This window comes from Enoplosus armatus, chromosome 20 (assembly GCF_043641665.1).
Source record: "Enoplosus armatus isolate fEnoArm2 chromosome 20, fEnoArm2.hap1, whole genome shotgun sequence".
In the NCBI taxonomy this organism is placed as follows: Eukaryota; Metazoa; Chordata; class Actinopteri; order Centrarchiformes; family Enoplosidae; genus Enoplosus; species Enoplosus armatus.
In genome coordinates, this window is record NC_092199.1 from 8111544 (window position 1) to 8136309 (window position 24766).

Genomic DNA, 24766 nt, shown 5'->3' on the forward strand with positions numbered 1-24766 from the left:
ATTAAAGGTCATCCATACATATTAAGTTCCTCACTAATCCCGGCTACTTGACATACAGTATTTTATAGAAAGTCAGTTTAGATTCATTTAATTTTTATATTTTCATTTTTTTAAATTTTGATGCACCTCATAGAACTGTAGAATATTTTTGTCTGTTTTCCAGTGGAAGGTTTTGGTGTCACTAGATGGTCTGATCAGAAACTTCAGGCTAAAACTGAAACTCTACAGAGCCAATATTAACTGTTCATTTAAAAAAGAAATATAACTCCCATAGAATAAACAACACTTTATCCCTGCAGGGATGGCACATACAGTATTAGCCTTTTTTATACTGTTTCATTGTGAGCATAATTCATTTAGCGGAGTCGTTATCTGGATTTGGGCAGGAATCGATAAATTGTTAATCAAGTATCAATCCGAACACATGAAACCAAACTGTCTTATATACGTCAGCATTGAGGAAATATGTTTTACAGTCAGTATACTGTCACTTGAAATAATCCCTTCACAGCTATAACCAGCAGAGTGCAGACGAACCATTTGTGAACACTGATCTTCAGTGTTCACAAATGGTTCGTCTGCAGTAGTTCTGTAGTTTTTGTAAGCTTTGTTGCCATGACAACACTGCCCCTCTCTGTTTGAACACCTGTACAACAAGTCTTCATCTTCACCTTAAGAAGGTACACAAAGATAATGGATGGATGGGTTTAATCTGTTTTCACTTATCCAAGATGGAAGAGTCTCATGTTATCTTCACATTACTTTTTCATTTCATTTATATTTTTTACTTTCATTACATTGATTTTATTATTTTTGTCTGAGTTATTTTACATTTTACGTACACAAAGTGACCAACTGTATCCCTCTGAGAATAAACCATAAATTCAGAAGCCTACTGGATTTTCATACCCAGGGACACAGCAGGAGTGTGTGTTTGTATTTAGAGCTGAAACAGATTTTCAATCAATCTGACGATTATTTTGTAGCATAATCGATTCATCATTTAGTCTCTAAAATGTCAGAAAAAACGTGCAAAATGTCCGAGTCCAAGGTGATGTCTTCAAAAGTCTTGTTTTATCAGATCAGAGAAGGTGGAACCAAAAACTGTTGAGATTTGCCATAAAAAATAACTTTTTTATATACTTGAGTGCAATTTTGAAATAGGACTGCAGGTAAAGGTACTTTTACTTGCACTTGTAAAAGAACACATTCACCCGGTGGTATTCTACTTTACTAGAGTAAAAAATGGCCACCACAGTTCAGCAGCACTTTGACACAGTATTTGTAATACCTTCTGACATGTTTCCGATAAAGGGGACATGCACTTACACGCAACAGTGAGTCGTAACAGTGGGCGTCTGAGTCACATCCTATCATGAGGGCTGCTGTAAGTCATATGACCGTTATTAGCGCTACGTGACTGACCGAATTTTTAAGGTTCGTTTAAGCAGGAATTCATCCGCTCCCTCTCTCAGACCCCTCAGACCATCATCGTACACGCAACTTTGTGGTGAGTTGTTTCACGGTTTGTGGCTGCATTACGGTTTCACTTCGTGGCTCAAGTCTGCGCTCTGTAACATGTTTCATTAGGAGGAAAATGTCTGGTCCAGCAGGTTTATCGAGTACGCATTCGACTTTTATCACGTTTTCCGTGCGACTGGCCTCAGTTGGAGTCGCTGTACTGTATGTTTTTAACATTTTCCTCGTAGCATCGCTGCTGAACACAATGGCAGTCACGTGATGGTAGTAGTCGGACTCTTAAACGCAGATGTAAACGCAGCAGAAGTCTCCCACGCTGATCGCTTTAAACACAGCGGAGCTTCGCCTCCATTCGTGGTATTACGGTACAGTGGTCAGCCGACGCGGAAGTGCTTGAGCTGGGGTCAGTTTAATCGTGTGGGATCATAGTCGCCGTTAAAGCGATGTCTTTTCGTAATATTTCCAAAGAGGCACTGGTTGGATCCATCACACTGGGACTTGTTTTTGTCACCGGTTATTTCTTTGGTAAGAGAGAAGGTATTTCAGCCTAAAGACTTTAAAGCTTTATAACGTCGCTATTACAACAAGGCAACCTGTCAGTAGTGAGGTGTGTAGGGTGATGAATCAGTAGAGGGAGGTGTTTGTTTTGGAAATTTAGACCTGGTTTGACACGCAAAAGTACAAGTTTTCAGTGCAGGTGTGTTCTGGACAGAGGAGAAACAAGTAAATCCACCCTCACAAATCTGAAACAGGAATTAATGCTTGATTTGTTTTTGTTTATTTTAAGCATAATATGATATCTAGAAGGTTTTGTCTGAGTGTCAATATTGTACTACTATTATTGTGTTTTTTTTAATACTGTGAACTTTTCAATTTTGGGGGTTATGTTAATTAGGATTTTGAATGAATCTCACCGGTTTCATTTTATGGAAACAAAATAATGCTCCACGGAGTCACCCAACTTTGAGTCTTACATTACGCTACCTTAAAGCACCTTTTTCCCCCAGCTAAGATTACATCGTACACCAGTTAAAAATTAAATCCTGTGTTTACCAGGGTATTACATGGATAGAAAAACATAATTGAATGTATTAACATGAATGTATTTATTTAAAGTATGCATGATCATGTCAATCCTATTTTCCACCTCATACAGTATGATATAATGTATTTTCCAGAGACACTGCCTTGAGTTTACAGAATTGCACAGATTTAGACACAGTCCAGAGCCGCACAGTGCAAAGTCCACTTACACTCATTTATTAACTTTCCCTTCTGGCCTCTATTTACCTTCATAATTGTTATTACAAAACTGCAAAGCTGCATGACCAAGTAGTTGTGCAAAAACCAGTTCAATATTAGAAACCATTTGGTGCACATGCAAACCACAAACGTAGGGACACAGATGTCAGGAGATAGTGTTAATCCAAACTGGTTCTTTGTATTGCCCTCAAGATGTAAAGCTATACTGTCTTACGATTTCCATTCCTTTATCTGGATCTGTTTGCTGCTGGTGCAATAATTGCATTTCCCCTCTGAGATCATTTAAGTTTTATCTAATCTAAATCAAATAATGTACATTAACTAGACCAGACTAAAGTTTCTTGAAAGATGTATGGGCTGGATGGTAGGTCCCATGGCATAATCATGCTCTTAAGATCTTTATAATTGTTTCATGGTTCATGTTCGCCCTCAGGGAAAAAGAAATCTTCCACAATGAGCATCTCCAAAAGTCACTGCGGGGGAAAAGACAACCCACTGATGCAGTACGTCCTCAATCACTCCATGAGGGAGCATCCGGTCCTGAAACGCCTCAGACTGGTAAGGATGTCTTGGTATCCTAAATACTGCTGTGCTCTGGCACAATTAAGCACTCTATGTCATGAGATTTAATCATGTTTCACAGTGTAATTTGTGAATCTAATGCAACTGGTTTCTGCCCATTGCTTTTAGAGGACAATGGAAGACTCCTGGAACATCATGATGGTTGCGTGTGAGCAGTCGCAGTTCATGGCCAATCTGGCAAAGCTAATAAACGCCAAGAAAGCATTGGAGATTGGTAAGGGCCTCAGATTTAACATCACATCTAGTCTATGAAGCATGCACATGTGCCACAATCCTTATCCTGTTTAGACACAAGTATCTATTACATGCACACACAAAACCAGGTTACTAGGAGCAATTGGGTTACACAAGACATTGCAGGTATATGCGCTGTAAGGCAAGGTGGTTTTATTTATATATTTATTTATACCCCAACCTTATTTTGGCACCATGGCTTGCTTGTTTTAAGTGTATTGGTGATAACTGCAGTGCCGTCACAGCAATACTTTCCCTGTCTGAAGTCATCCATCATCATCCATCATGCTGATTTTAGTGCCCTCTCATTGCAGGAGTATACACAGGTTACAACACACTGAACATTGCATTGGCTTTGCCCGACGATGGAGTTGTAGTGGCATGTGATATCAGTGAAGACTACACCAACATTGGCAAACCCTTCTGGAAAGAGGTACCACTCACATCTGTTTTATTATTTGTCAAAAAACTGTATTATCATGAGGTTTATTATATGATGTGTAATACTGCTGTATTGTTCCCATACTGCAAAGTGCTGATCAGTGCAGAGGATTTTCATACGCCACAGGTAATAGACGTACTGTAGTCCTGTTTGATGAAAGTCTGTGCATCTGCATGTGGAGCAGACTTCAGTGTCTGTTGTCTTTTGTGTGATAAAAGACAACTATGGGACCAGTCGGCCAGAGGGGGCAGCACACTGAAAAACAATTACCAACTCAAGTTTCAACTTTCAATAATCCTGTCTGAAAAGATTTAGAGTTTAGCAGATTAACAGATTGACTGATACTTGTTTGTCATTTATGAAACAAAAATGACAAACATTTTCTGGTTCCAGCCTCAAAAACAGGAGGATCTCTCTGTTTTATATCAATGCGAGTTCAGTATCTTTGGGTTTTGGTCTGTTAGTCAGACAAAACAGTTTTAAGAAATTCACTGAAATTCAATTTTGATTGCCATTGTTTACTATTTTGTGACAGACTGAATGATTGATCGGGCACATAATCGATCTTTTAGTCAATCAGTATCACCATTAGTTGCTCTATGGAAGTGTGATTAAACAATATTGCTATAAAGAAATTGAGCAAAAAATAATTATTGCAAAAATGAAAATCTTAAAAATGATTTGCATCAACACCGCCTTCAGAACTTAATGCCTTTTAATGACTTTCATTCTGATTGATGATTGGTCAAAGTCAATAAATGCAGACTTCCACTTCCTTTTCAATGTTTCCAAGCACACAGTATTTTGATAACTGCTCATTACTGGGGACTTTATTATTATTATTTTTTTTTTAATCTGCAAATCTGTTTATATAAATAAATCTGTTTACATGCTTGTTCATATACATTCTTGTATTCATGAGCAGTTGGAATATTTTGAATAGGCTTGATATGTAGCTTATGTACGATATGTAAACCTACAGCCAGCTGCTTTCAGACATTATATCTTATTTTGATTCATCATAATCCAGAAAATAACACAACCGGGTTATTGTAAACATATAACATCATGTTTGCATAACCAACTCTGAAACAGAATAAATATTATCATGCATGCAAATACATTCACAAAAGACATCCTGATATAAATCAATACATCATTTCTCATCTGTTGTCAGACAACAAATCTGCTGCTCTTATTCTTTTGAAAAGATTTGTTTCTCTATGTTTACAGGCTGGAGTCGAGCAAAAAATTGATCTGCGCATACAGCCAGCATTGAAAACTCTTGGTACAGTAATACATATCTTTTCTTAACTAACTGTGACAGTCATTTGACAGATGTATAATTTCCTGATGCAAAAGTTACAAAAGGTCATTCCAGAAGGCTTGCTTGTGCCTTAATAATAATACATGTCAGTGGGATTATTGGTATTTCGGTCATTAGCTTAGCTGAGGTTTAAGGTTTAAGATGGGTATTAACTACTTTTTGTCTGGAACAAAAATACTTGGTCTTAAGCCCCATTGTTGGGTGCTCACAAGCTAGTTAAAACCTTTAAGTCTTTTTTCGAGAGTGGAATGAGTTCGGGGAGGCGGGGGGGTTCCTCACCTACCGTCAAGCACCAGTGGGCATTTTCCCCTTTCTGCCCTCAGGGGGCAGTCATGAGCCCATTACGGCTTGGCGCAACACATCTAGGTGAAGAAGACGCCCCACTAGAAAACTTATTTGGACAAGCTACACAAAGATGTCATCTCTACGTTAACGTTATTCAGTTTTGCGACATTAAAGACTTTAAGGATGAGGACTAACGCGTTGATTTGGCAAACATACGTCTGGTTAACCGCCCCACCTCCGTTGAACGGCCGCTTCCCTGAGCTTTTCTATGGGACCTTCCGGGACTGTTACCCACTGAGTGGATGAGTTTGTCAGTAATGTAGGCAGGTGAGACGCGTGAATTGTCACCTGAGGCTTAAACTCAGAAAAAATAATCATGAATATATTGTAAGACCAATTCCCACTGCAATTTTATTGTAACCTAATATTTGTATAGATTAATAATACTAGGTAACTATTAATAAGTATAGATAGTTTTTATAGTATAAAAATATTTTTATGAGAAAATCAGAATTAAAAGTGCCACTACACTTTAATAGACAAAAGGTCCAGCTTAGGAACCATCTGCGTTTTAGCTAAACCCTTTAAGCTAAGCTAGTCAGATGCTAGGTAACACAGCTACAGACCCCATGGTTTTATCCGAAAACACAACATAAGCTAGCTACCTGAATATAGATAACTTCAGCTAACGGCTAACGTACGTTTTAGTACCTGGGTTCCAGTTGACCCGTCAAAGATATCCATTTGCTCCTCTTCTCTTTATTTTTTGCAGTTTCTAAAAACTTAAGTGTGAATTATTTCCGAATCAATTGAATACACAAGCGTGTTTTTGAAGTTTTTTTTGCTGCTAAACGGCGGAGTGACCGTGACTACGTAGTGAGACGTCACGTGCATAAACCATCGGGATCACGTGGCCTTGCTTTGCCTACCAATTTATTACAAATAATTTCACTTATATAATTCAGAGTATTTATCATCATAAATAAAGTTTATTTATTTATTTTAATAATGAAACTGTACTTCCCGTGAGGACAAAATTTTACATTATTTCAGATTCACAAAATGATATTTTCTTTGTTAATAGGTAAAAGATTGTGGACAATTTTTAAAGTGAACTTATTTCACTTTAGTAGCTATTAAGAATCTGAGGGGGTCTTTCCAGATGAGTTTCTTATCTAGCAGTGGGAATACTGTTGACTAGAAGGAGATTCCGTACAATGTGATGGAGGTGTGGCTTATAACCCAAAGTATTACTGACATAATACTTCCCTCTTGTTTCTTTCAGATGATCTCTTGTCTGCTGGCCAGGCTGAAACATTTGACTTTGCCTTCATTGATGCAGACAAAGTGAACTATGAGAAGTACTTCGAAAAGTCGCTGCAACTGTTGAGGAAAGGGGGTGTCATTGCTATTGACAATGTAAGGGCTTCACTCATGTATTCAAGGTTCAGTTCTTGCAGTAGATATTTCAAGCAGCTAATCCTCTAAACTTGTTTTTTTTTCTCCTGGTCCTGCAGGTGCTGTGGAGCGGAAAGGTGGTGAATCCATCCCCTGACGATGCGGACACTCTGGCCATTGACAAGCTGAACAAGAAGCTGCACCAAGATGTTCGAATCAGCCTGAGCATGCTCACAGTGGGAGATGGGCTCACACTGGCCATCAAACTATAGGACAGGTGTCTGATAAGTGTAATGATTTGTAGGCTTTGAAAGGTAACACTGATACTCTTCTTAAAGTTAGGTGAACTATTATGTGGGGTATGTGATGGTAGCTGTAATAACTTTGATTAAAAAAACTGCACGCTTTTTTTTTGTAGTGCATCATTATTTAACCAAATTCAACTTATTCTCCATGCTGTCTAATTATGTATTACTGTCAAATTACAGGAGAGGATGAAGGTTGATTTCAGGACTTTATTGCAAAGACACACGCCAACACACAAACTTCTTCCTGATTAGTGTCACAGTCCTCAAAAATGGGAAGAAAAGTGGATGATTGACTCGGATATTCTTTCTCTCAAGTCACACTGAGGAAAGGAAAATCCATTTAACATTGTCTTGCAACTTAGAAGCAGGTGTTTAAGGTAGCGGAGGTCTCAAACTCATCACACAGCACAATTAAGCCTCTCTAGAAAGATAAGTGCCAGCCAATAGATTGGCTTCGATCTTGATAAGCATATTTTGTCGGAGTAACCCGCCAACAGGCAGAACATCACTACTAAAATACAAATAAAATGTGCAAATAAAACAAAGGAGAAAGCGCTTAAATAAAGGTATATTCTACTGTGCAAAATAACAGCTTGGATTTACATTCTACGTTATCACACTTGAGCAAAATAACAAGGTTTTGTTTTCTGAAACCATTCCTGGACATGGTGCACCGGGAGGAGGGCTTTTCTATCACTACAAAGGATAAATTGGCCGAAGGAGTAACTGATTTATAAATACACGTGATGGAAACATGACTACTTACTGCAACCACATTGAAAGGAGTCTGTTGGAAAGGTTTCCATGTTAACAGTGCTAGAGAACTGGGCTTCTTTTTTTTGTCTTGACTTCATCTCTTTAAAATATCTGTCGCTGACCAGACAAGAAAGCTCAGGGTCAGATTCAGCTAATATTTCTCTTATTCTTAAGAAATGGCAGAGCAGACCCTCATGCCTCCAACTCCAGGCCCAGACCAAGTTTGTGACCACCAGCATTGATATTCTTCCCATCCACCAGTGCAGAGAGGAGTAGTTTCATACCTGAAATACAAAAAAAAAAAGTTTTTTAAGTAACTGAAAAAGAGGCCCATAGTGTTTGTAGGAGGCTTGTATATTATATTAGAAATGGTTCTCACCAGGCCGCAGGGTCTGGGTGTATCCAATTCCTACCAAGCTGGCATTATTCACCTTAGCCTGGAGAAAAAGCAAAAACAAATTTAAGCTAACAACTAACACTAAAAAGAGTACATACAGTACTGCCTACAATGCTACACAAATGTCTAATAAAATGTGTAAAATGTTTTTAATTATATCTTGATATACTTTAAGTAAGCAAACAATAGTTCATGAGAAAAAAGGTGGAAATGTCTTATCAAAATGTTTTTTTAATCGTCGCACACACCAATCACTTTTTCTTTGGCTCGTGGCCTAATTTCCAACAATATTTCACTGACATGTCAACACATTTTTTAGATACCCTGCTGACAAACAGGAGGGGAAACAAAGCTTACTTGGGGAAGGTAAAAGACAAAAAAAAAGACACTTACTGATATGGAGGCACTGGAGTCTAACTGGTATTTGGCAGCAATTCCAAAGCGAGTGCCGTTGCTGCCTGCTGTCCAGGCAAGATTCACAGCAGTCTCCAGTTTGTCGTTTACCTTCTGGTAAATAGATCCACCAAACTCTGAACCATCATTTCTGAGGGGGGAGAAAGTGTAAAATGAGTAGGTATCTATACTCTTCAAACTGTTTCACCTGACAAAAATACCACATGATCAATAGATCAGTGACTTATTTGGAAAGCTATTGTTAAGTTACTCATCCTGCTTGGCTCAAATATTTGTTGATGCTAATAACGTACATATTGGTGTGGAGCTGGAAGTCCCCGGTCTTGTAACCAACGGCAAAGTTGCTCTGGGTCATCTTGGATTTGGCTGTATCAAAGGTCATCTGGTAGCCAGCCAGCCAGCCCTCGTAGCCGGCCACTGCTGCTCCATGGATAGTAGGACCAGCGAAATCCAAATCTACATCGACACCGGCATTAAGGTATTCCCTTTTATAACCAGTCTTGACCTTGCCGCTCTTCTTGCTGTGAAAATAAAAATAAGGAAGTGAAATTAGAAGGTTGTTCTCTCTACAATGATCGCAGGTAGTGATTTTATGGTTAACATTAACTGTAGCTTACCCAGTATTTGGTGAAAACGTAGTGTCAAAAGTAAGTTTCAGCCCTTTGGTGATCTAAAGAAGATCATTCCATCAGTCACACTTAATTTAGACCTGTTTCATTAGTGGGATGATCAGCACCATAGCAGAGCTTTCAGTTTACCTGATCCTCAACACAAATTTCTGTTCCAAGTGTGTTTTCCGTGGTCCACTTCTCTGTGAACGTCAGCCCATACTCAGCCCACTTGTACTTGGTTTCCAGGGTTCCGGTGACCTTGCTGGTGTCTACATTGGATGAGCCGGACGTTTTAAACTCCTGAAGTGAATACAAGAGGAAATTAATCTTACCTGGAAACAATACAGCAGGTTGAAGTTCATCTAATACCACTATAGTGCACTGCAGTTAAGAGAGTAAATACAGTAAAAAGGCAGATACTAATACTGATAGTGAGTTTAAAAAATGTATCAGCTGATAGTGATTTCTAAACATACACACTTAACAAACGATTTATAGATCCCTTAAACTAAAGATATATACTGAACGGGACATTTTACTGTTGAAAAATAAACTGTCAGTGCTCTCTGATGAATAAACTATGTTTCTAAATGACCTCAAACATATATTTGGCATTTTGGTACTGCACTTTCTTGTTACTTATTGGCCAACATAAATGCTGATAACATTATATCTGTGGTAACCTAAAATCAGTTAATACCTGCACCGATGTATATCTATAGTAACAACTAAACTCACCACTCCACTTGAGGACTTTGTCTTCACATCAAGCTTAACCAGTCCAAAACCTGTAAGGACAATGACAGTGAGGGACTACTTACTGGGCTTGGCAATGCATTTCAAACAGCCGGCCTGTCCTCTGAGGGTCAATAAATACACACTTATAAAACTGCCTTTTATCTTGCTTCCAGTTACCATATCCCTTATTGAAGATGTCCTTGGCTGATTTTCCAAGGTCTGCATATGTTGGAGGAACTGCCATTTTGCCTGTCACAAAAAAGGACATTTCAGAGAGTGTAAATGATGACAGAGGACCATAAATGTGTGTACATAAAAGTGAGAAAAACATGCATCTGTAAACTGGTGAAGCCTTTAAAAGGACAGAAATTTTAAAGTTTAACTACAACCAGGGCTGTAGCTACCACTGACTAAGCTGAGGTCATGTCCTCTGTGGACCATCATCTTTTCTGGGAATTTGTGCACTACAGCCACCTTGAGGGAATTTGCATTCTACAATTCCGACAATGTTTTATTTTTAGACCCAATCTATTTAAAATGGACTACTTTTGGGCCAACAACAAAAATATAATAGCGTATAACAGTAAATGAAACAGTAGAGAATTGTAGTCCTTATATTGTGAAGAAGAGGATTTAGACCTTCTTGTTGGGAAATAATTAAAGAGCTAATACATTAAGCAAATACATTTGTGAGAATTAAAGAATGAAAAATACAACTATTAAAAACATCTAGGAGAAGAGGCATTGGGGGAACTTGGCAGTATTTCTAAAAGCTTGGCTGCAGCTATGACTCATTTAGTTACTGGTTTTGTTTAAGATATGTTTAAACTCCAACATTACTTATTTTATTACTTAATAACAAAAGTTCTGTCACTGGCCTTAAAACATTTGTATTGTCAGACACCTGCACCACTTGATTCAGAGTCTTACGGTCTCCATTACTCTCAGATTCTGTTCTCACGTCTCCTCATTGTCAAGGTTAGACCGGAGGCTTGTCTGAAAATGTCTGCTTACAGTAACCAGGAACACGGTCGTAACGTTAGGGCTAAAGGTGTGACAGCATACCTGGCAAACCTTGCGTATTCATCTTTACCACTTCTAGTATAATTCGGCATGACGGTAATTATAAAATGCAGCCGTTAGTAGAGTAACATTTCGGATAAAATGGGGAATAATTAATGCTGAAATCTGAAATTAGAGGAACTTCCTATGAATTAGGGGCATACACAGTTGAGGATTGCACATTCGCAAATGTTACTATTCAAATAGGTGTGAACTTTGCCAATGATAAGAAATATTAACTGTCACCGGTGCCTGCTTCAGTATTTTGAAGGAGTTTGAAAACATGAGGATGGTAGGGGGCGTTTTCTAGCTAGCAAATGGGACGTTTGATAACCATCTTGCTGACATTCCAACAAAATACAACATGAGCAACCTAAGTAATTATAGGGCCTATTACTTACCGAGTATTACTGGTGTTGATGATTTTGCTGTCAACTTGTGAGACAGGAAAAGCGGCAGGGTCCGGTGTAGGACGATATGGAGGAGACACCGCAACAAACACCCTCCTGACCTCGGCGCCGCAGGACCCGAAATATGGCTGTTTATTTTGTGCCCGTCTGAAATCGGAGCGAGATGATAGTTTTGTAATTCACGGTCAATTAATTAAGTATTTGTTTTATGGTTCGGAAACAGCAAACGTAATTCTTGTCGTTTGCAAAAGTCAATATTTTTCATGCCAAAACATGTGCTACCAGCACACCGGCAAGTGCAAGATCTCTAAATCACCATGGTAACCGATTCGCTAATGTAACGTTTTACTTAGCTTTTACTGATTGACATGATCAAACACACAAAACATTACAATGCCGGGGAAATATAAAAATATACATTATTAATGAAGTCAAACATATAATAAATCTATAACATATAGATATTATAAGTACTTCAGGTACTTCAGTACTGCTTTCGTATTTTTCCTATTACACTGGGGAACAATTTGAAAAAAAAATTCTGTTGAGTTAGATTTTTATGCTGATTAAAACTAAAATTGGCATGCTGATTCCAAAATTGCAGTCAGTTTTTTCTAGCACGTCAAGTTTTTTCTCCACAGCTTACCCTCCAGATAAGCAAAATTCCACTGATTAGCTGTAGTAAGACTTGCCAGCTGATTACGATTGGACTCATCTACAGCTACGTGGCAACTTGTTTGTGCAGTCACAATTGAGACAGTGCGATGAGAGGTGTGTGCAGCTCCCAATAGGTCAGTACTATCACACACATATATGTTAAGTACAGTATTTTTCATATTTTTTAAGAAAACGGGGATCCTATAGTTCAAAAAGTTGACGTGATAGAGAAAAACTGAGATCAGTTTTGGATTCCGCACCCAAAAATTAGTTAAAAACAGCTGTCAGACCTAACTCAACAAATATTGTGTTCCCCAGTGTTATTGATGTCAGTTACTGTTACATTTAGCCTTGGTGTCCATAGCTCAGTTCTTATGTAGGTTGGCTTAAATTATGTGGCCCTATCGTAGCATAAATAGCACTATTACATAAGAAAACTTAGTATGTACTTAATTAGTCCATCTCATCTCAGAAGTTCAGTCTGTCTGTCCCCTTATAAAATGATCAAATGTACAAATTATTTTTGCTTCCCAAAAGAAACATTAGCTTCCGACAGTTTACTAAACTGATTATTTCTCATGCTGTGTATATATATACAGTATCTATCCTTCTATAATGCATATTCATTATGTGGCTGTGCAGTGAGTAGAAATAAAAAACAAGCGCCTTGTCTTTGATTTCAGCTCTTTAATGATGGAAATGACTGAATGAGACATGAAACGAGTAATGTGGCTTTGCTGGAGCATATAAACACAACAGCATCATTCCCCAATGAAAGGATGTGTTGTAGACCGTCAACTCCATTTAGACTAATCATGTTTCTAACATGCTGTAATGACCAAATCAATTACAACTTACTACAGTGGCAGGTTTCGCTCAATGAAATGTAGAGGCCAATCTGAAATCAACGTTACACTTACAAAGCACATTGTGTTTCAAACAAATACATAGTTAAGAGCAACTGTAAACATATTTCTCCATGTGCATGTTGCTGTAACACTGTATATGAAATATAAAAATACCTATTAACAATTACAAAATTAAATAAATTAATATAAACAAATACATACAAATTTAAGGGTCCTCTTTAAGTACTATTACTATAGATTCATGTTAAAGGATTATTAAGGAAAACTAATTCTGGTCATTTACACTATGATGATTAAAAAAAAAAAACTATTCAACAGTAAACATGAAAGATTTGGGACATTTCTACACAGAGAAACCTATCATAACCCTCAAGGTAATTGGCAAATGGAATTATATTTAAGACAGCTGGAAATAAAATCTTTGATTCCATGTTTTTGGCTGATAATGACATTTCCTTGAATGTATCTTTTCTAGGTCTGGTAAGGAAAAGGCAGGCTAAGTAAACAACATAAACAAAGATCTGTTGTACTTTACTGTATCTTTCAGTGAGCCATCAATTACTCTGCCAAATTTAGTAACATTATCATTATTATTAAAATGTAAGCATATTCTCAAGGAATGAAAAAGACTTTCAAAAGATGGCCAACATCTGTTTCTGAACATGAGAAACAATATTTCTATACAGAAAAAAGCAGTGAAATATAGATCTTTACATATTGCTTTAACAGTGGTCCATAGAGTTGTTTTGATGACAAACTTTTCAGTCAAGAAACCAGATGCAAACCTTGAAATAATCAATTATTGTAACTACACAGAAAATGGCAAACTGCTGTGAAAGATTAGGTACACTGCTGCCTGAGAATGTTTTGATGTGGCTTCCTTTTATCATGTGCTAACCAAATACTCTAACAGACAAGTACGTTTAAGTTGTGAGGTACTGAAAAATACAGTTCATGCTACATAAAATGATATCCCTTTAGAGGAAAAGTACGCAACCAGTAAATGAGACACATCTCACCGTGTTCGCTTTTCAAATGAAGTGAAGTGTTGATGGGGCTTTTAAGAAACTCTGTAGGGTTTTGTGGATTTTGTTTAATCCGCCTAAAAATGGTGACAGGGGAGGCAGGTTATAAGATGAGTCCTGGAATATAAGAAGGTATGGCTCTGTGTATCCTATCAGGCCTCGGTGCTAACAGGATCACATCAGTTGTCTTTGTTGATGAAGATATCACACACCGCCTCAGTTGGCAACTTGACAAAGTAGACGAAACAGCACAAGCTAAGTGTCTGACAGAACCGCTGATGCTGTTCATTATCCAATCAGCCTCCTCATCATAGCAGGCCTAGAGAAGGGCCAGCAGTACTCGTTGGGGACGGGCCCGTTGACGTTGCACTCAAAGAAGGAGAACATGGGGAACCAGATGCGAGCTCGTCGACTCTGCTGGTAGGCCCGGGTGTTGGCTAGAGTGTGGTAGTACAGGAAGAGTCTGGTAGTGATGTAGAATGCTATGAACACGTCGATGGAATAGTGTTCGTGTGCAGCCAAGATAAAGAAGATGCCGAAGAGATTCAGGACCCAGGACAACGTGTGAATGAAGTTCCAGCTTCGTGGAGTGTCTGTTTGTGAAATAAGACAAAAGAAAAGTTGAAGACACATTAAACAAATTATACTTTTTTGTTGAGTTTTACTACATCCAGAAATCTATCATATCCTTATGTGACAGACTATTTCTGTCTAGGTCAGACTGAGGAAGGCCAGTTTTTATTTTATAGTTGTAATACCAGTGAAGGGCACTGGGTGGCAACAAAGGGACAATGTTGCCAAATATGGTTACACAGTTTCATCCTCTATCTGTGTCTTCCGAGTGATTTATTACTTTAACCCTCTTATGTCACAATTTTTAATAACAGCTCATAAATTCCTGATTTTCATGAATTAAAGTGGACAAAATCTGGCAACCACTGTGACAATTTAAAAGAAACTGTATGTAAGTCTTAACAGAGCTATTATCTTTTAGTGAATGTTTTAGTGAAAATCAGGCTTGAGTTTAAAATCCTGTGTCGAACACAATATAACTTCTTATGATTCTAGATATATTTTGATTGTTTTTAAGGAGGGTTTTAAACTGCACGTTGTGCAAATAAATACATTTAGTAGACCTTCAACCTTCAATTCAGACCTTTAACCCAAATGATAAAGCCAAATTATAACCGAATTTGTGCTTGAAAAACTTTTGTTTAAGTGGTAAACAAATGCCAAACCCAATCACTAGCGGACAAACATCTCCTAAAAAGCTTAAAAATGCCTTATTCAAGCCATAATCTATACAGAACACACGGAGGAGCATAAGTAATGTTTAGAGCTTCACTTTGGTCTTTTAATGATCAAATTCAGTTATTATCAGTTATTCCATGGCCATTTCATCATAATCTTAATATCAAACGTTTAAGGGGCTTTTGAAGTACAAAGTTAAGTGGTTCTGTTCTCCACTGAATGTAAAACAAAACTACAAATATGACCTCAGACTTAGAAGCACGCTACTCACACTCTGTGACAAAGAAGTTGAGCAAGGTAATAACCACAGTGTGGCCGCTGAACATGTAGTCACCACATGTATGCACTCCTGTCAGCGTCATCCCAAAACCGCTCCAGATGGCAATGGCTCGCTGCAGTTTGGCCCACATGTCACCATACATCTAGAGAAGAAGTGAAGCTATCAGTACTGCGATCTTCCTCAGAGGCAGAGGTGTAGAGTTTAAGAATTGATACAGAAAACATGAATTAGGTGTTACCTTTCCTGAGCATTGCAGGTGTTGTCCTGGCACAGACAGGGAGGTGACAAACATGGTGATACAGCGCAGCATGAACACCGTCCCCATCAGACTGCACATGCGCCGCAAAAGGATGGACCTACAAGTCGTGAGAAACAGTTAGCCCAGGTTTTCCATAGTATTTGCTATAGCATAATGACAGCATTGCACTGATGTGAAAGACTGTCAGGACTCTACCTGTGTTTATGGAGCAGCAGCACCAGCAACCAGATATTACAGAGGATCACTCCACATGCTTCAGCCATGGCAAATGCCCATGGTATTCTAGGCACGCTGTTGAAAAGAGAAACAAAAGAGACATTAGTCGATTAGCTGTTCCACAAAAAGTTAATTGAGAACTGTTTTAGGTAATCTTTTAATCATTTAAAAAAACTCCAAACATTCTCTGATCCAAGGATGATGTGCTGCTTTTATACTTTTTATATCATTGCATACTAAATATATTTGGCTTTGGGACTATTGGTTGGACAAAACAAGTAATTTTTTTTCAGACATTTTATAGACAATCATGAAGTTGCTCGTTAAATCATTATTTAATTGTTAGTTTTAGCTCTAAAAAATACCCTTGTAACATATTTTGGGTTAAATTACTGCAGTTAAGACTTAAATATTTCAAACAGGTTCTAATTTTATGTTTAAAGTTTCTAACATCTTGACTGATGATTCTGCTTCTGCATGTTTTATCTTGCCAAACACACACATTTCCCTGAAATCAGCTTTCCCAATAAACATCCCATGAAAAACTCAAAGCTGGTCACAAACAACGGGTCACACTACAAAGTAGGTCACTTTAAAAAACACTCAAAGAGCTCTTTGAACCTAAGCTAGCCCATCAGGAATATAGGAGGACAATAATAGAAACATGCTACAAGGAAGTAGGGCAATTACAATGTCCACCATCTGGTGTGATATTCTGAAAGTTGATAAAAATATATATTTTTGTTTCACTCTCTCTTTGGAATTTCATAGCTGATAAATGTTTTTAGATGGCTAACCAGTGCTGTAAGTCTTAAGAGTGTCTTAGCTTTCACACACTCACCTGTCTAGGAAAATATCTGGCAGTGGAGGGTATGTGCGCATGTCAGGCACCCTCTCATGCACTATGACCATGACAAAGGACGTGAACCCAAACACAAACACCACATAGATGGAGCTGAGCACTGTCTTCCAGTACTCTGGATCCAGGCGCCTTGTCTGCTGCTTGTACTTCCCATTAGTGTACTGGTGATACTCCTCTCCCACTGGTGCAGTGTCAGTGCTATCACAGTCTCTGCCTGGGTCTCCATTACACAGCCAGTCCAAACTGCCCCCAGAGCCTGTAGGAGAGTGGCCATCGAAAGGAAGACCCAGTTCCTCCAACACGTCCATGTTCTGTTTCTGGAGTTTGCGGATGGACACCATCAACCGCTTGATGTCCCCCAGCACCTTAAGCTCCAGAGGTGGTGAGCGGAGGTCATACTCGCTGAGGGCGAGCAGACTGGTGCCGTCCAGCCGGTGCTTGTTGCACAGCAGGTCCACATAGTCGCAGAAGCCCTCTTCCTTCAGCCACTTTGCGACGTGTTTGGGGGTCCAGCGACGGACGCTCAGTTGCGTCATTTCCTCCTTACTCGGAAGACTGGAGAAAAGAGCATCACAATTCAGAGACAAAAAGTGCAACTCAAACAACTTAGTGACTTCCTCACCAGCAAATAAAGGCATCTTAAGCAGAAGTAGGCACTCCTTATTTCCACTGAATCAGCAATACTAATTCCAAACACACCATGCAAGACTGCCATATAGACAGAAAATAACTTCACCTTGTGACAAAATTATGAGTGATAACCAAGTTTAAGACTATTCCTGAGCTCCTCATGCAAGCTGAGCATTCACAGTTTGAGGCAAACACTCGCAAGAGTTTGCTAAGATAAGATTGCACAATAGAAATCACACCCAACAAATGTGGGTGAAGGAGCAGACATATTCCCCAGGCCATACAGTGACTTTAAGACTTTTGTGCTTGTTATAGATACTGACTTGTTGGTTTGTCGGTATTATCCCCAATCCTATTTCTAGCCGACACTATCCTACACACTGACCGGACTAATTCTCATTTAAACTCGAGCTGTGTCAGTGGCAACTAACCCCTTTCTCTTAAGTCCGTTCCCAGGATTGCCATGATAGCCACACAAAGTTAGCATTTCTATCTGTTAAAGGGTTACATGAGATGTTGGCACTGTGGTTTTAGAGGTTTACTCATTGTAGATGGTCAGTACCCATCCACCTGCAATAACCTACATTACTAGCTATCAGTAAGGTGGGGCCCGAAGCTAACTTCTTTCAGTATATTGTAAGATAGCAAGCCAATCTGGTAGTTGTCAGTGTACGCAACCAGAAGCATGCCTGACGTGTACATGAAACCAAGCGAAATCATCCTTTCCTCTACCACAACAACCCTGCCCAGCAGGCTAATTCAGGTCTAGCTAATGTTAGCTAGCAGGCTATTTGCTAGCTTGATCAATACGTTTGCCATACGCTCACTCACCCGGCCTGAGATGTAACAGAGGACGACACGGGAACTTATTTATTCAGCTCGCTAGCTAAATGGCATCTCACGAGAATCTGAAGAAATCATATTAGCGTTTGCTGCAATAACACGGGCTTGTTGGACATCATTTCGCCCTGGCTTCGCGCTGGTTAGCGTTACTGTTGACAACACAAGGCGGTAATGTCTGGAATAGCTGCGCACGTAAGAATCTACACCGGGCATGGCTCCAGCTGGCCAACAGTGACACCTACTGGTCAGAAGAGGGTACTGCAGCGTCTTTAATTCTGCAGTATTGTGATTGTTATGACGAAAAGCAGTAAATTATTTGTGCAGTTAAAAGAGAAATTGGACATAAAGTGCACTTCATAATTATTCAGAGGTGTGAGGTTGACCAACATTTAGAGTATGGGTCACTGGTTTAATTTTAGACCAGGAACACCTGTCCTTGTCAGTACCAACATGGTTGTAGTAAAGCCTCAACAGTGTTTGAAAATAAATGTTGGGAGAAGAAATCATACAAATGGGTAGTTTCAGAGTAGCATTTTGTTATGTAGGTAACTATAAATGTTCATGCAGTCATCTATGGACAAACTACAGGAAAGTAATGCAGTTCCCCCGTCCACGCCTTCTGTGAAAGACTTGGTGAAGGTTTTGTATGGTGGAAAAAGGTTTGGTAATCATGTGGATGAAGTTTGGCCTAACCTATACATTGGCGACATGTAAGTCCTTGACATTGCTCTTGACAGTTTATAAAATAACACTAGATTGTCTCCTTGTAATGTGTTTCTTATTATGATTCCTTTGTCCTTTGTCCACAGGTCGGTGGCCAATGATCGCTTCAGCCTATGGAAGCTGGGAATCACTCATGTTCTGAATGTAGCTCATGGGAGGATGCACTGTCAGGGGAGTCATGACTTCTACGGCTCCACTGTGGATTATTATGGAGTGCCTGCTGATGACTCACTGTCCTTTGACCTTTCTCTCTATTTCTTTCCCTCTGCTGACTATATTCAGAGTGCACTTGACACGGCTGGTGGTAAATACCCATTGTGTTGCTTTATTGTCACTCAGACTCTCTGCAAGTCACTCATCTTATCCAGAATAAAATCCCAGTATCAGCTCATGCTTGTAGCTCATTGTAATCTCTTTCCTCTTCTTGACCAGCTCGGGTTTTTGTCCACTGTGCAGTTGGAGTGAGCAGGTCTGCCTCCCTCGTCCTGGCCTACCTAATGATCTACCACCATTACACCCTACTAGAGGCCATCAATAAGGTCAAAGAGCGCAGGTGGATTTTCCCAAACAGAGGATTCCTCAAACAGCTTCGTGCTTTGGAGATGAAACTACACAAGACATCCTGAGTAACCCTCTGCACCTCATAGATTTTCTACCTTTCAAAACCTCAAACGCCTGCTTTTCCTCAAGATAAATGAAGGATTCAGCATCTGCCAGTGGAGGGAGATACTGTACTTCACTATCAGATGGTTTCAAGAATGGTATTGAATCAAATGTATTTGACTGTGGTGCTGTGTTTGATGTGAATCAGGCTGCCTGTGCACAGGATATTGACCCTTATATTAATAGGATATCAGTGTAATTAATTCACCCTTAGGCAGAATCCATTTTAAAGCTGAATATGACACAAAATGACACAGTTAACCTTTGCATTATGTTGAAGAAACATTTACATCCATTATGTTGTGTTGTGGAATACTTTAGCCATGTTTTCTTGTGTGAGCACAGAAACAAACATAAACCTTTCAGCCCTGCTGTACATTTAATTTAAAACACCTTGGATCCATTTTGACACAAAACTTTAAATTTCATTCATTACATATTGCTTTATTTAACTCGGGTACAACTTTATTTGAATCCCTCGCCCGTAAAGAAAGCTTTGAAACAGCATTTACACCAGAATGATGGGAGATAGGATGTTTTTTTTGCTGCCTTTGCTGTGTGTTGAGTTGGAGTGAGGAAGAATTTGTACTCATGACATCAGTATTTCTAAAATCATACCACAATAGCACGTGGTATATAGCATGATTGCTATTGTCAAGAATTTAACTTCCTAGATTGATTTATGTACTGTCCACATACTGAATGAACAATAACTGCAAATGTTCCTGCAAATGTCATTTTTTTCTGCATTTTACACATGTGGTGTCGGTTTCGTTGTCCTCTCAACTTGACTGGAGTTCGTATGCTGAAAACCTGGATCACTATTTGCTCAGAATAATCTTCTGGAGCTCATTGTCAAGTGTCTCTCTCAGAAAAATGCATTGCTTAAAATGTTTGGAAAACAGCTTCTCAAATACAAAGTATATACACAGTATTATTCTCTTCACACACACAACTCACCTGCAACTGGATCTCACCTGAATCACACATTCACCAGCAGGCATGGATCTTATTTTTAAAACTGTATGTACATATCAGGTGGGATTTGTTCCCACCACGTGTAGATTCATCAATAAGCAGAAGCAGCACTTTAAGTAATCAGTCAATAACTGTCTCCAGGTCAAAATGACCCGGAGACCTTTATTGACTGATTTTGTACACAACATCAGAACTGCCTTTTCATTGCGTCCAGGTTTTACTTACACATTCATGACCCTGAACGAGGAAAAGTCATTACATTTCATGGCTTAAAAGGGAGGTTAATTATGTTTTTCTTCAATTTAAAAGCTGAAATGGGTGAAATTGACCTGTAGCGTAATGGGAGGGTTATAACATTTGCAGCAGTGTGAAGGCTGTTTGATGTCATGTGCAGCCAATGGCAAAGCTTAATTTTTACCCTCTTTGGCCAATTTGCTTTCACAAGATATTTATGTCAGAGCAGTAAACTAGCTGTTACAGTATTTCTGTTCCATAAATGCTGCATTACAGCGGACGTTCTGTCATCCAGTATAAGCAATGCACTTAAATATTTTGTCCTTAATTACATCCAATTATCACTGCTTTATGGAATGATTCATATTCTGTTTGAGGCTTATTAAATTAGAGTCCCACAGCAGTGTGAAAAGCAGAGCCCAGGCTGCTGCACGGTTTGTTGTTTTGCCCTCTGCGCAAGTAAGACTACACGCTAGGTTAAGCACTAAATTGGGTAACTGTCCAGTGACAGCAGATAAACACCTGCTTGTACGGATCACCCTGAGCCGGAGTGACGGGAACTGCTTTAATACAACAAACATTTGGACCAGTAATCGATCCAAGACGGGGGGATTTGGACTTAAAATGTCAACCCTGAAAGACAAGAGCAAAGAATATCTGACTGTCAAGGATCTGCAGAAGGTTTTGGACTCATGCAAACTACATCTCAATGAAATTGATGAAGTCTGGCCAAAAATATACATAGGGAACGTGTAAGTATACATTTTATTTCCAAATGAAACCAGAATGAGTTTGAGCCTTGCAAGGAAATGTGAAACCTGTTACTCGTAATGTTAGACAGTCATTATCTTTCACAGAACTCCTGCAAATGATTGTGTTATTCTGGCGTGAAAACATTGTGCTGTGATGTTTTGCGTTCACACAAGTCTTGAACTTCTTTCTGTCTCTTTGTCTTGCTAGGGCAGTAGCACACAACAAGGCTGTCTTGCTGAAATTAGGAATAACTCATGTTTTAAACGCTGCACACTCCAAGCGTGGCAGCGTAGGGAACCAAAGCTTTTACGGCAATGGCTTTGTGTATTGTGGCATTCCAGCGGATGACTCGACACACTTTGATCTGGATGTTTACTTCCAGTCTGCAGCTGATTTCATTCATAAAGCTCTGAAGTCACCTGATGGTAAGACTCCTCTGGGCTTCTGTTTCACATGAATTACCATATTTCTGCACAGTGAGTTTTAATTATATAACTCAGTAGCTATAAAGATTGAGTCATTTGCTACAAAAACATGGTAGTTTTTAAAATTCCTGCACATTACATATTTTATTTCACTCCATAAATCCTCAATAAGCCCATCCACTCAAATTCTCCCTTCATGCCGTCCTTTCAATGTCACCTGTCACCACAATGTAACACAACTTGTAATATGTGAGTGTATTTTCAGCCAGCAGTAATAATAAGGGTCTTACCTTGCAGAATTTAAGTCTATAATGTGACCATAGCTCCTTTCAAAGAAGCTATCAAGCAGAGGACGAGTTGGGATTAAAGAGACAGTCGGGCCCAGTCTGCAAAGGGACCTTAAATGAACAAAGGCAATGAATTGTGGGGACTATTTTTAGCTCACAGCAGGAAAAAAGGAAGGCCACAGCGTGAGACGGGCAGCCATGTATGATATTAATAAGACTGAGACCTCTCACTAATCCTTCCTCCACATGCCCCTTTCCCTTCATCTTGTCTCTTCTTCAGGGAAAGTTCTGGTGCACTGCATCATGGGAATGAGCCGGTCATCGACCTTGGTGTTAGCGTACCTCATGATCTACCGCCACCTCTCGCTCAAACGAGCTTTGCAGAAACTGATCAAGAAAAGGGCCATCTACCCCAACAGGAATTTCCTGGCTTTGCTGTTGGATCTGGATCTGCAGCTGACAGGAAAAAAGAAAACATGTCAGATCCTGTAATCAATAGAAGTTTACACCTTTTAGCCACGCGGCAGCGTGGTTGCTAGTAATGGTGATGCCGGTCTGTCTGTTGGTCCGACAGTCCAGACTGAGATATTTATACAGCTAATGGGTTGTCATGAAAATTGGTTCAACTAATGACTGAATTTCTGTCATACTCAGCTGTACATGGAGATTAACACTAATATATCATGTTAATACAGCATGTTAAAAGAAAAAAAATTATTTCAACGAGCCTACGACATGTTAACATAACATATAACATATTAACATGCTAATTAATTCATTAATTTAACTCTATGAATCAGCACATATTACCTTCTTCAGGTTATTCTAAATATTAGCATGTTTCACTAGCATGTCAAACACTAGTATACACATGGTAACATGCAAATACTCAGACTTACATGCTAAACATTAGCAAATTAACATGTAATGTTAGCATGCTGACACGGTATTGCAAATGTTAGATGCTAACAGTATGTTAACATCCAGGAGGCTAGTTGGTAACATGCATGGAGGCATGATGGTTAGCATTCAGCTCGCTGCACAGCTGAGTACAGTTGAGGCTGACAAAGTACACGTCAAGCTGGAAGGAAAATTGCGTCAAATCTGACAATGAGGAGCAGCTGAGCCTGACAAGCTGTGCCTGAGATGTGGCGCCACCCTCAGGCCAAGCTTGACATTTTTTGTTTCAGAGTCTAGCAATGAATTGCATTGCTACCATGGCTATATATTTTGTTGGGGTGAATGTCTTAACAAAAAGACACTTTGGTTGCAGAACAAATTACAACTTAATGTAACGTGAAGTGCAAACAGAGACAAGAGTAATGATGAGGAGATTTTATTACTATTCAAACTTTCAGTTACATCTTTACCTCTCTTTCTTGTAAGATGTTTTTCTCTTTAGCACCTCACTTAGAATTACAGCAGAATGGACCAAATGTCTTATGGAAAATGTTTTACAAAGCATAATCTTTTTTGCAAACTCTGTAGATGACTCCGAAAAGATCAAGTCAACATTCAAACTCAAAATGGGAATCAATCTACATCTGTCTCTTTAACGAGACCAACCCATCAGTGTTCACAGTGTGAAATTCCTTTGGTGTATCTGTCAAGCTAGTTGAGCTGATCACCACTGCACATCACAAGGTTTCAGGTCTTTTGATTGTCATCTGGAGAAACATTAGCAACGTCAGACACAAAAAGGTTTGCACATGCATCTACTATATAGTAGAGTTTGACAGCAATGATTCCCGCCTGTTCTAAATCATTATCTCTCAGACTCACAATATCACACACATGCATGCACACAATCACACGTATGTATCTTCATCAGTATCAACATTAAAATGAACAGTTCATTGGGAAACACACCTCCAAATATTATGATAGAAGAACATATGGGAGAAGAAGGCTTTCTAACACGTGGTTATCGTTGAGAAACGTTCGCAGTTTTGTTCGTTTTAGGCCCCAAAAGCAGTAGTTAAACATTGACTTATTATTTGAACCCAAACTATGACATTTTTCCAAAACCTAACCAAGTCGTGTTTTTTGTCTAAACCTAACCAAACTGCGATAATAAGTCAACTAAGTCTACAGATAATAAGGGA

General features: G+C 39.0%; 5 protein-coding genes across 6 annotated transcripts; 3 read left to right on the plus strand and 2 right to left on the minus strand.

Annotated features, from left to right (window-relative positions):
- Nucleotides 1-1381: 1381 nt before the first annotated feature.
- LOC139302932 (catechol O-methyltransferase domain-containing protein 1-like) lies at nucleotides 1382-7417 on the plus strand. 2 transcript variants are annotated; one of them, XM_070926586.1, is made up of 7 exons: nucleotides 1382-1510; nucleotides 3176-3300; nucleotides 3433-3538; nucleotides 3873-3991; nucleotides 5234-5288; nucleotides 6898-7031; nucleotides 7130-7417. In XM_070926586.1, exons 2-7 carry the CDS (start codon nucleotides 3196-3198, stop codon nucleotides 7280-7282), a joined length of 672 nt encoding a protein of 223 aa, XP_070782687.1. In that variant the 5' UTR covers nucleotides 1382-1510; nucleotides 3176-3195; the 3' UTR covers nucleotides 7283-7417. The 2 variants fall into 2 exon arrangements, with proteins under 2 accessions (XP_070782687.1, XP_070782686.1); XM_070926585.1 differs by lacking the exon at nucleotides 1382-1510 and adding an exon at nucleotides 1883-2004.
- Nucleotides 7418-7511: 94 nt separating this feature from the next.
- On the minus strand, nucleotides 7512-11716 carry LOC139302930 (voltage-dependent anion-selective channel protein 2-like). Its single transcript, XM_070926584.1, has 9 exons — nucleotides 11698-11716; nucleotides 10412-10483; nucleotides 10235-10284; nucleotides 9644-9796; nucleotides 9503-9555; nucleotides 9179-9406; nucleotides 8865-9015; nucleotides 8454-8511; nucleotides 7512-8358 (listed from the first exon to the last, which is right to left on the minus strand). The coding sequence occupies exons 2-9, from the start codon at nucleotides 10476-10478 to the stop codon at nucleotides 8267-8269; spliced, it is 852 nt and encodes a 283-aa protein (XP_070782685.1). The 5' UTR covers nucleotides 10479-10483; nucleotides 11698-11716; the 3' UTR covers nucleotides 7512-8266.
- Nucleotides 11717-14545: 2829 nt separating this feature from the next.
- On the minus strand, nucleotides 14546-18394 carry LOC139303610 (sphingomyelin synthase-related protein 1-like). The gene is made up of 6 exons (XM_070927457.1): nucleotides 18377-18394; nucleotides 17105-17664; nucleotides 16243-16338; nucleotides 16027-16144; nucleotides 15780-15930; nucleotides 14546-14850 (listed from the first exon to the last, which is right to left on the minus strand). Exons 2-6 carry the CDS (start codon nucleotides 17659-17661, stop codon nucleotides 14546-14548), a joined length of 1227 nt encoding a protein of 408 aa, XP_070783558.1. The 5' UTR covers nucleotides 17662-17664; nucleotides 18377-18394.
- Nucleotides 18395-19153: 759 nt separating this feature from the next.
- On the plus strand, nucleotides 19154-19947 carry LOC139303692 (dual specificity protein phosphatase 13A-like). The gene is made up of 3 exons (XM_070927525.1): nucleotides 19154-19308; nucleotides 19408-19625; nucleotides 19754-19947. The coding sequence occupies exons 1-3, from the start codon at nucleotides 19154-19156 to the stop codon at nucleotides 19945-19947; spliced, it is 567 nt and encodes a 188-aa protein (XP_070783626.1).
- A 1873-nt stretch (nucleotides 19948-21820) lies between these two features.
- LOC139303693 (dual specificity protein phosphatase 13A-like) lies at nucleotides 21821-23153 on the plus strand. Its single transcript, XM_070927526.1, has 3 exons — nucleotides 21821-21948; nucleotides 22157-22374; nucleotides 22942-23153. Exons 1-3 carry the CDS (start codon nucleotides 21821-21823, stop codon nucleotides 23151-23153), a joined length of 558 nt encoding a protein of 185 aa, XP_070783627.1.
- Nucleotides 23154-24766: the final 1613 nt, after the last annotated feature.

Coding starts and splice junctions, on each gene's coding strand:
- LOC139303610 (XM_070927457.1), bottom strand. CDS start 17,661: ATGACGCAACTGAGCGTCCGTCGCTGGACCCCCAAACACGTCGCAAAG. Junction 15,931..16,026: donor ACCTGCAATGCTCAGGAAAG/GTAACACCTAAT, acceptor CTTCTTCTCTAG/ATGTATGGTGACATGTGGGC. Junction 14,851..15,779: donor CAACTTCTTTGTCACAGAGT/GTGAGTAGCGTG, acceptor TTTCACAAACAG/ACACTCCACGAAGCTGGAAC.
- LOC139303693 (XM_070927526.1), top strand. CDS start 21,821: ATGTCAACCCTGAAAGACAAGAGCAAAGAATATCTGACTGTCAAGGAT. Junction 21,949..22,156: donor AAAATATACATAGGGAACGT/GTAAGTATACAT, acceptor TTGTCTTGCTAG/GGCAGTAGCACACAACAAGG. Junction 22,375..22,941: donor AGCTCTGAAGTCACCTGATG/GTAAGACTCCTC, acceptor TCTCTTCTTCAG/GGAAAGTTCTGGTGCACTGC.
- LOC139302930 (XM_070926584.1), bottom strand. CDS start 10,478: ATGGCAGTTCCTCCAACATATGCAGACCTTGGAAAATCAGCCAAGGAC. Junction 9,797..10,234: donor CAAAGTCCTCAAGTGGAGTG/GTGAGTTTAGTT, acceptor TATTCACTTCAG/GAGTTTAAAACGTCCGGCTC. Junction 8,359..8,453: donor CACCCAGACCCTGCGGCCTG/GTGAGAACCATT, acceptor TTTGTATTTCAG/GTATGAAACTACTCCTCTCT.
- LOC139303692 (XM_070927525.1), top strand. CDS start 19,154: ATGTTCATGCAGTCATCTATGGACAAACTACAGGAAAGTAATGCAGTT. Junction 19,309..19,407: donor AACCTATACATTGGCGACAT/GTAAGTCCTTGA, acceptor CTTTGTCCACAG/GTCGGTGGCCAATGATCGCT. Junction 19,626..19,753: donor TGCACTTGACACGGCTGGTG/GTAAATACCCAT, acceptor CTTCTTGACCAG/CTCGGGTTTTTGTCCACTGT.
- LOC139302932 (XM_070926585.1), top strand. CDS start 1,923: ATGTCTTTTCGTAATATTTCCAAAGAGGCACTGGTTGGATCCATCACA. Junction 2,005..3,175: donor TGTCACCGGTTATTTCTTTG/GTAAGAGAGAAG, acceptor GTTCGCCCTCAG/GGAAAAAGAAATCTTCCACA. Junction 5,289..6,897: donor GCCAGCATTGAAAACTCTTG/GTACAGTAATAC, acceptor TGTTTCTTTCAG/ATGATCTCTTGTCTGCTGGC.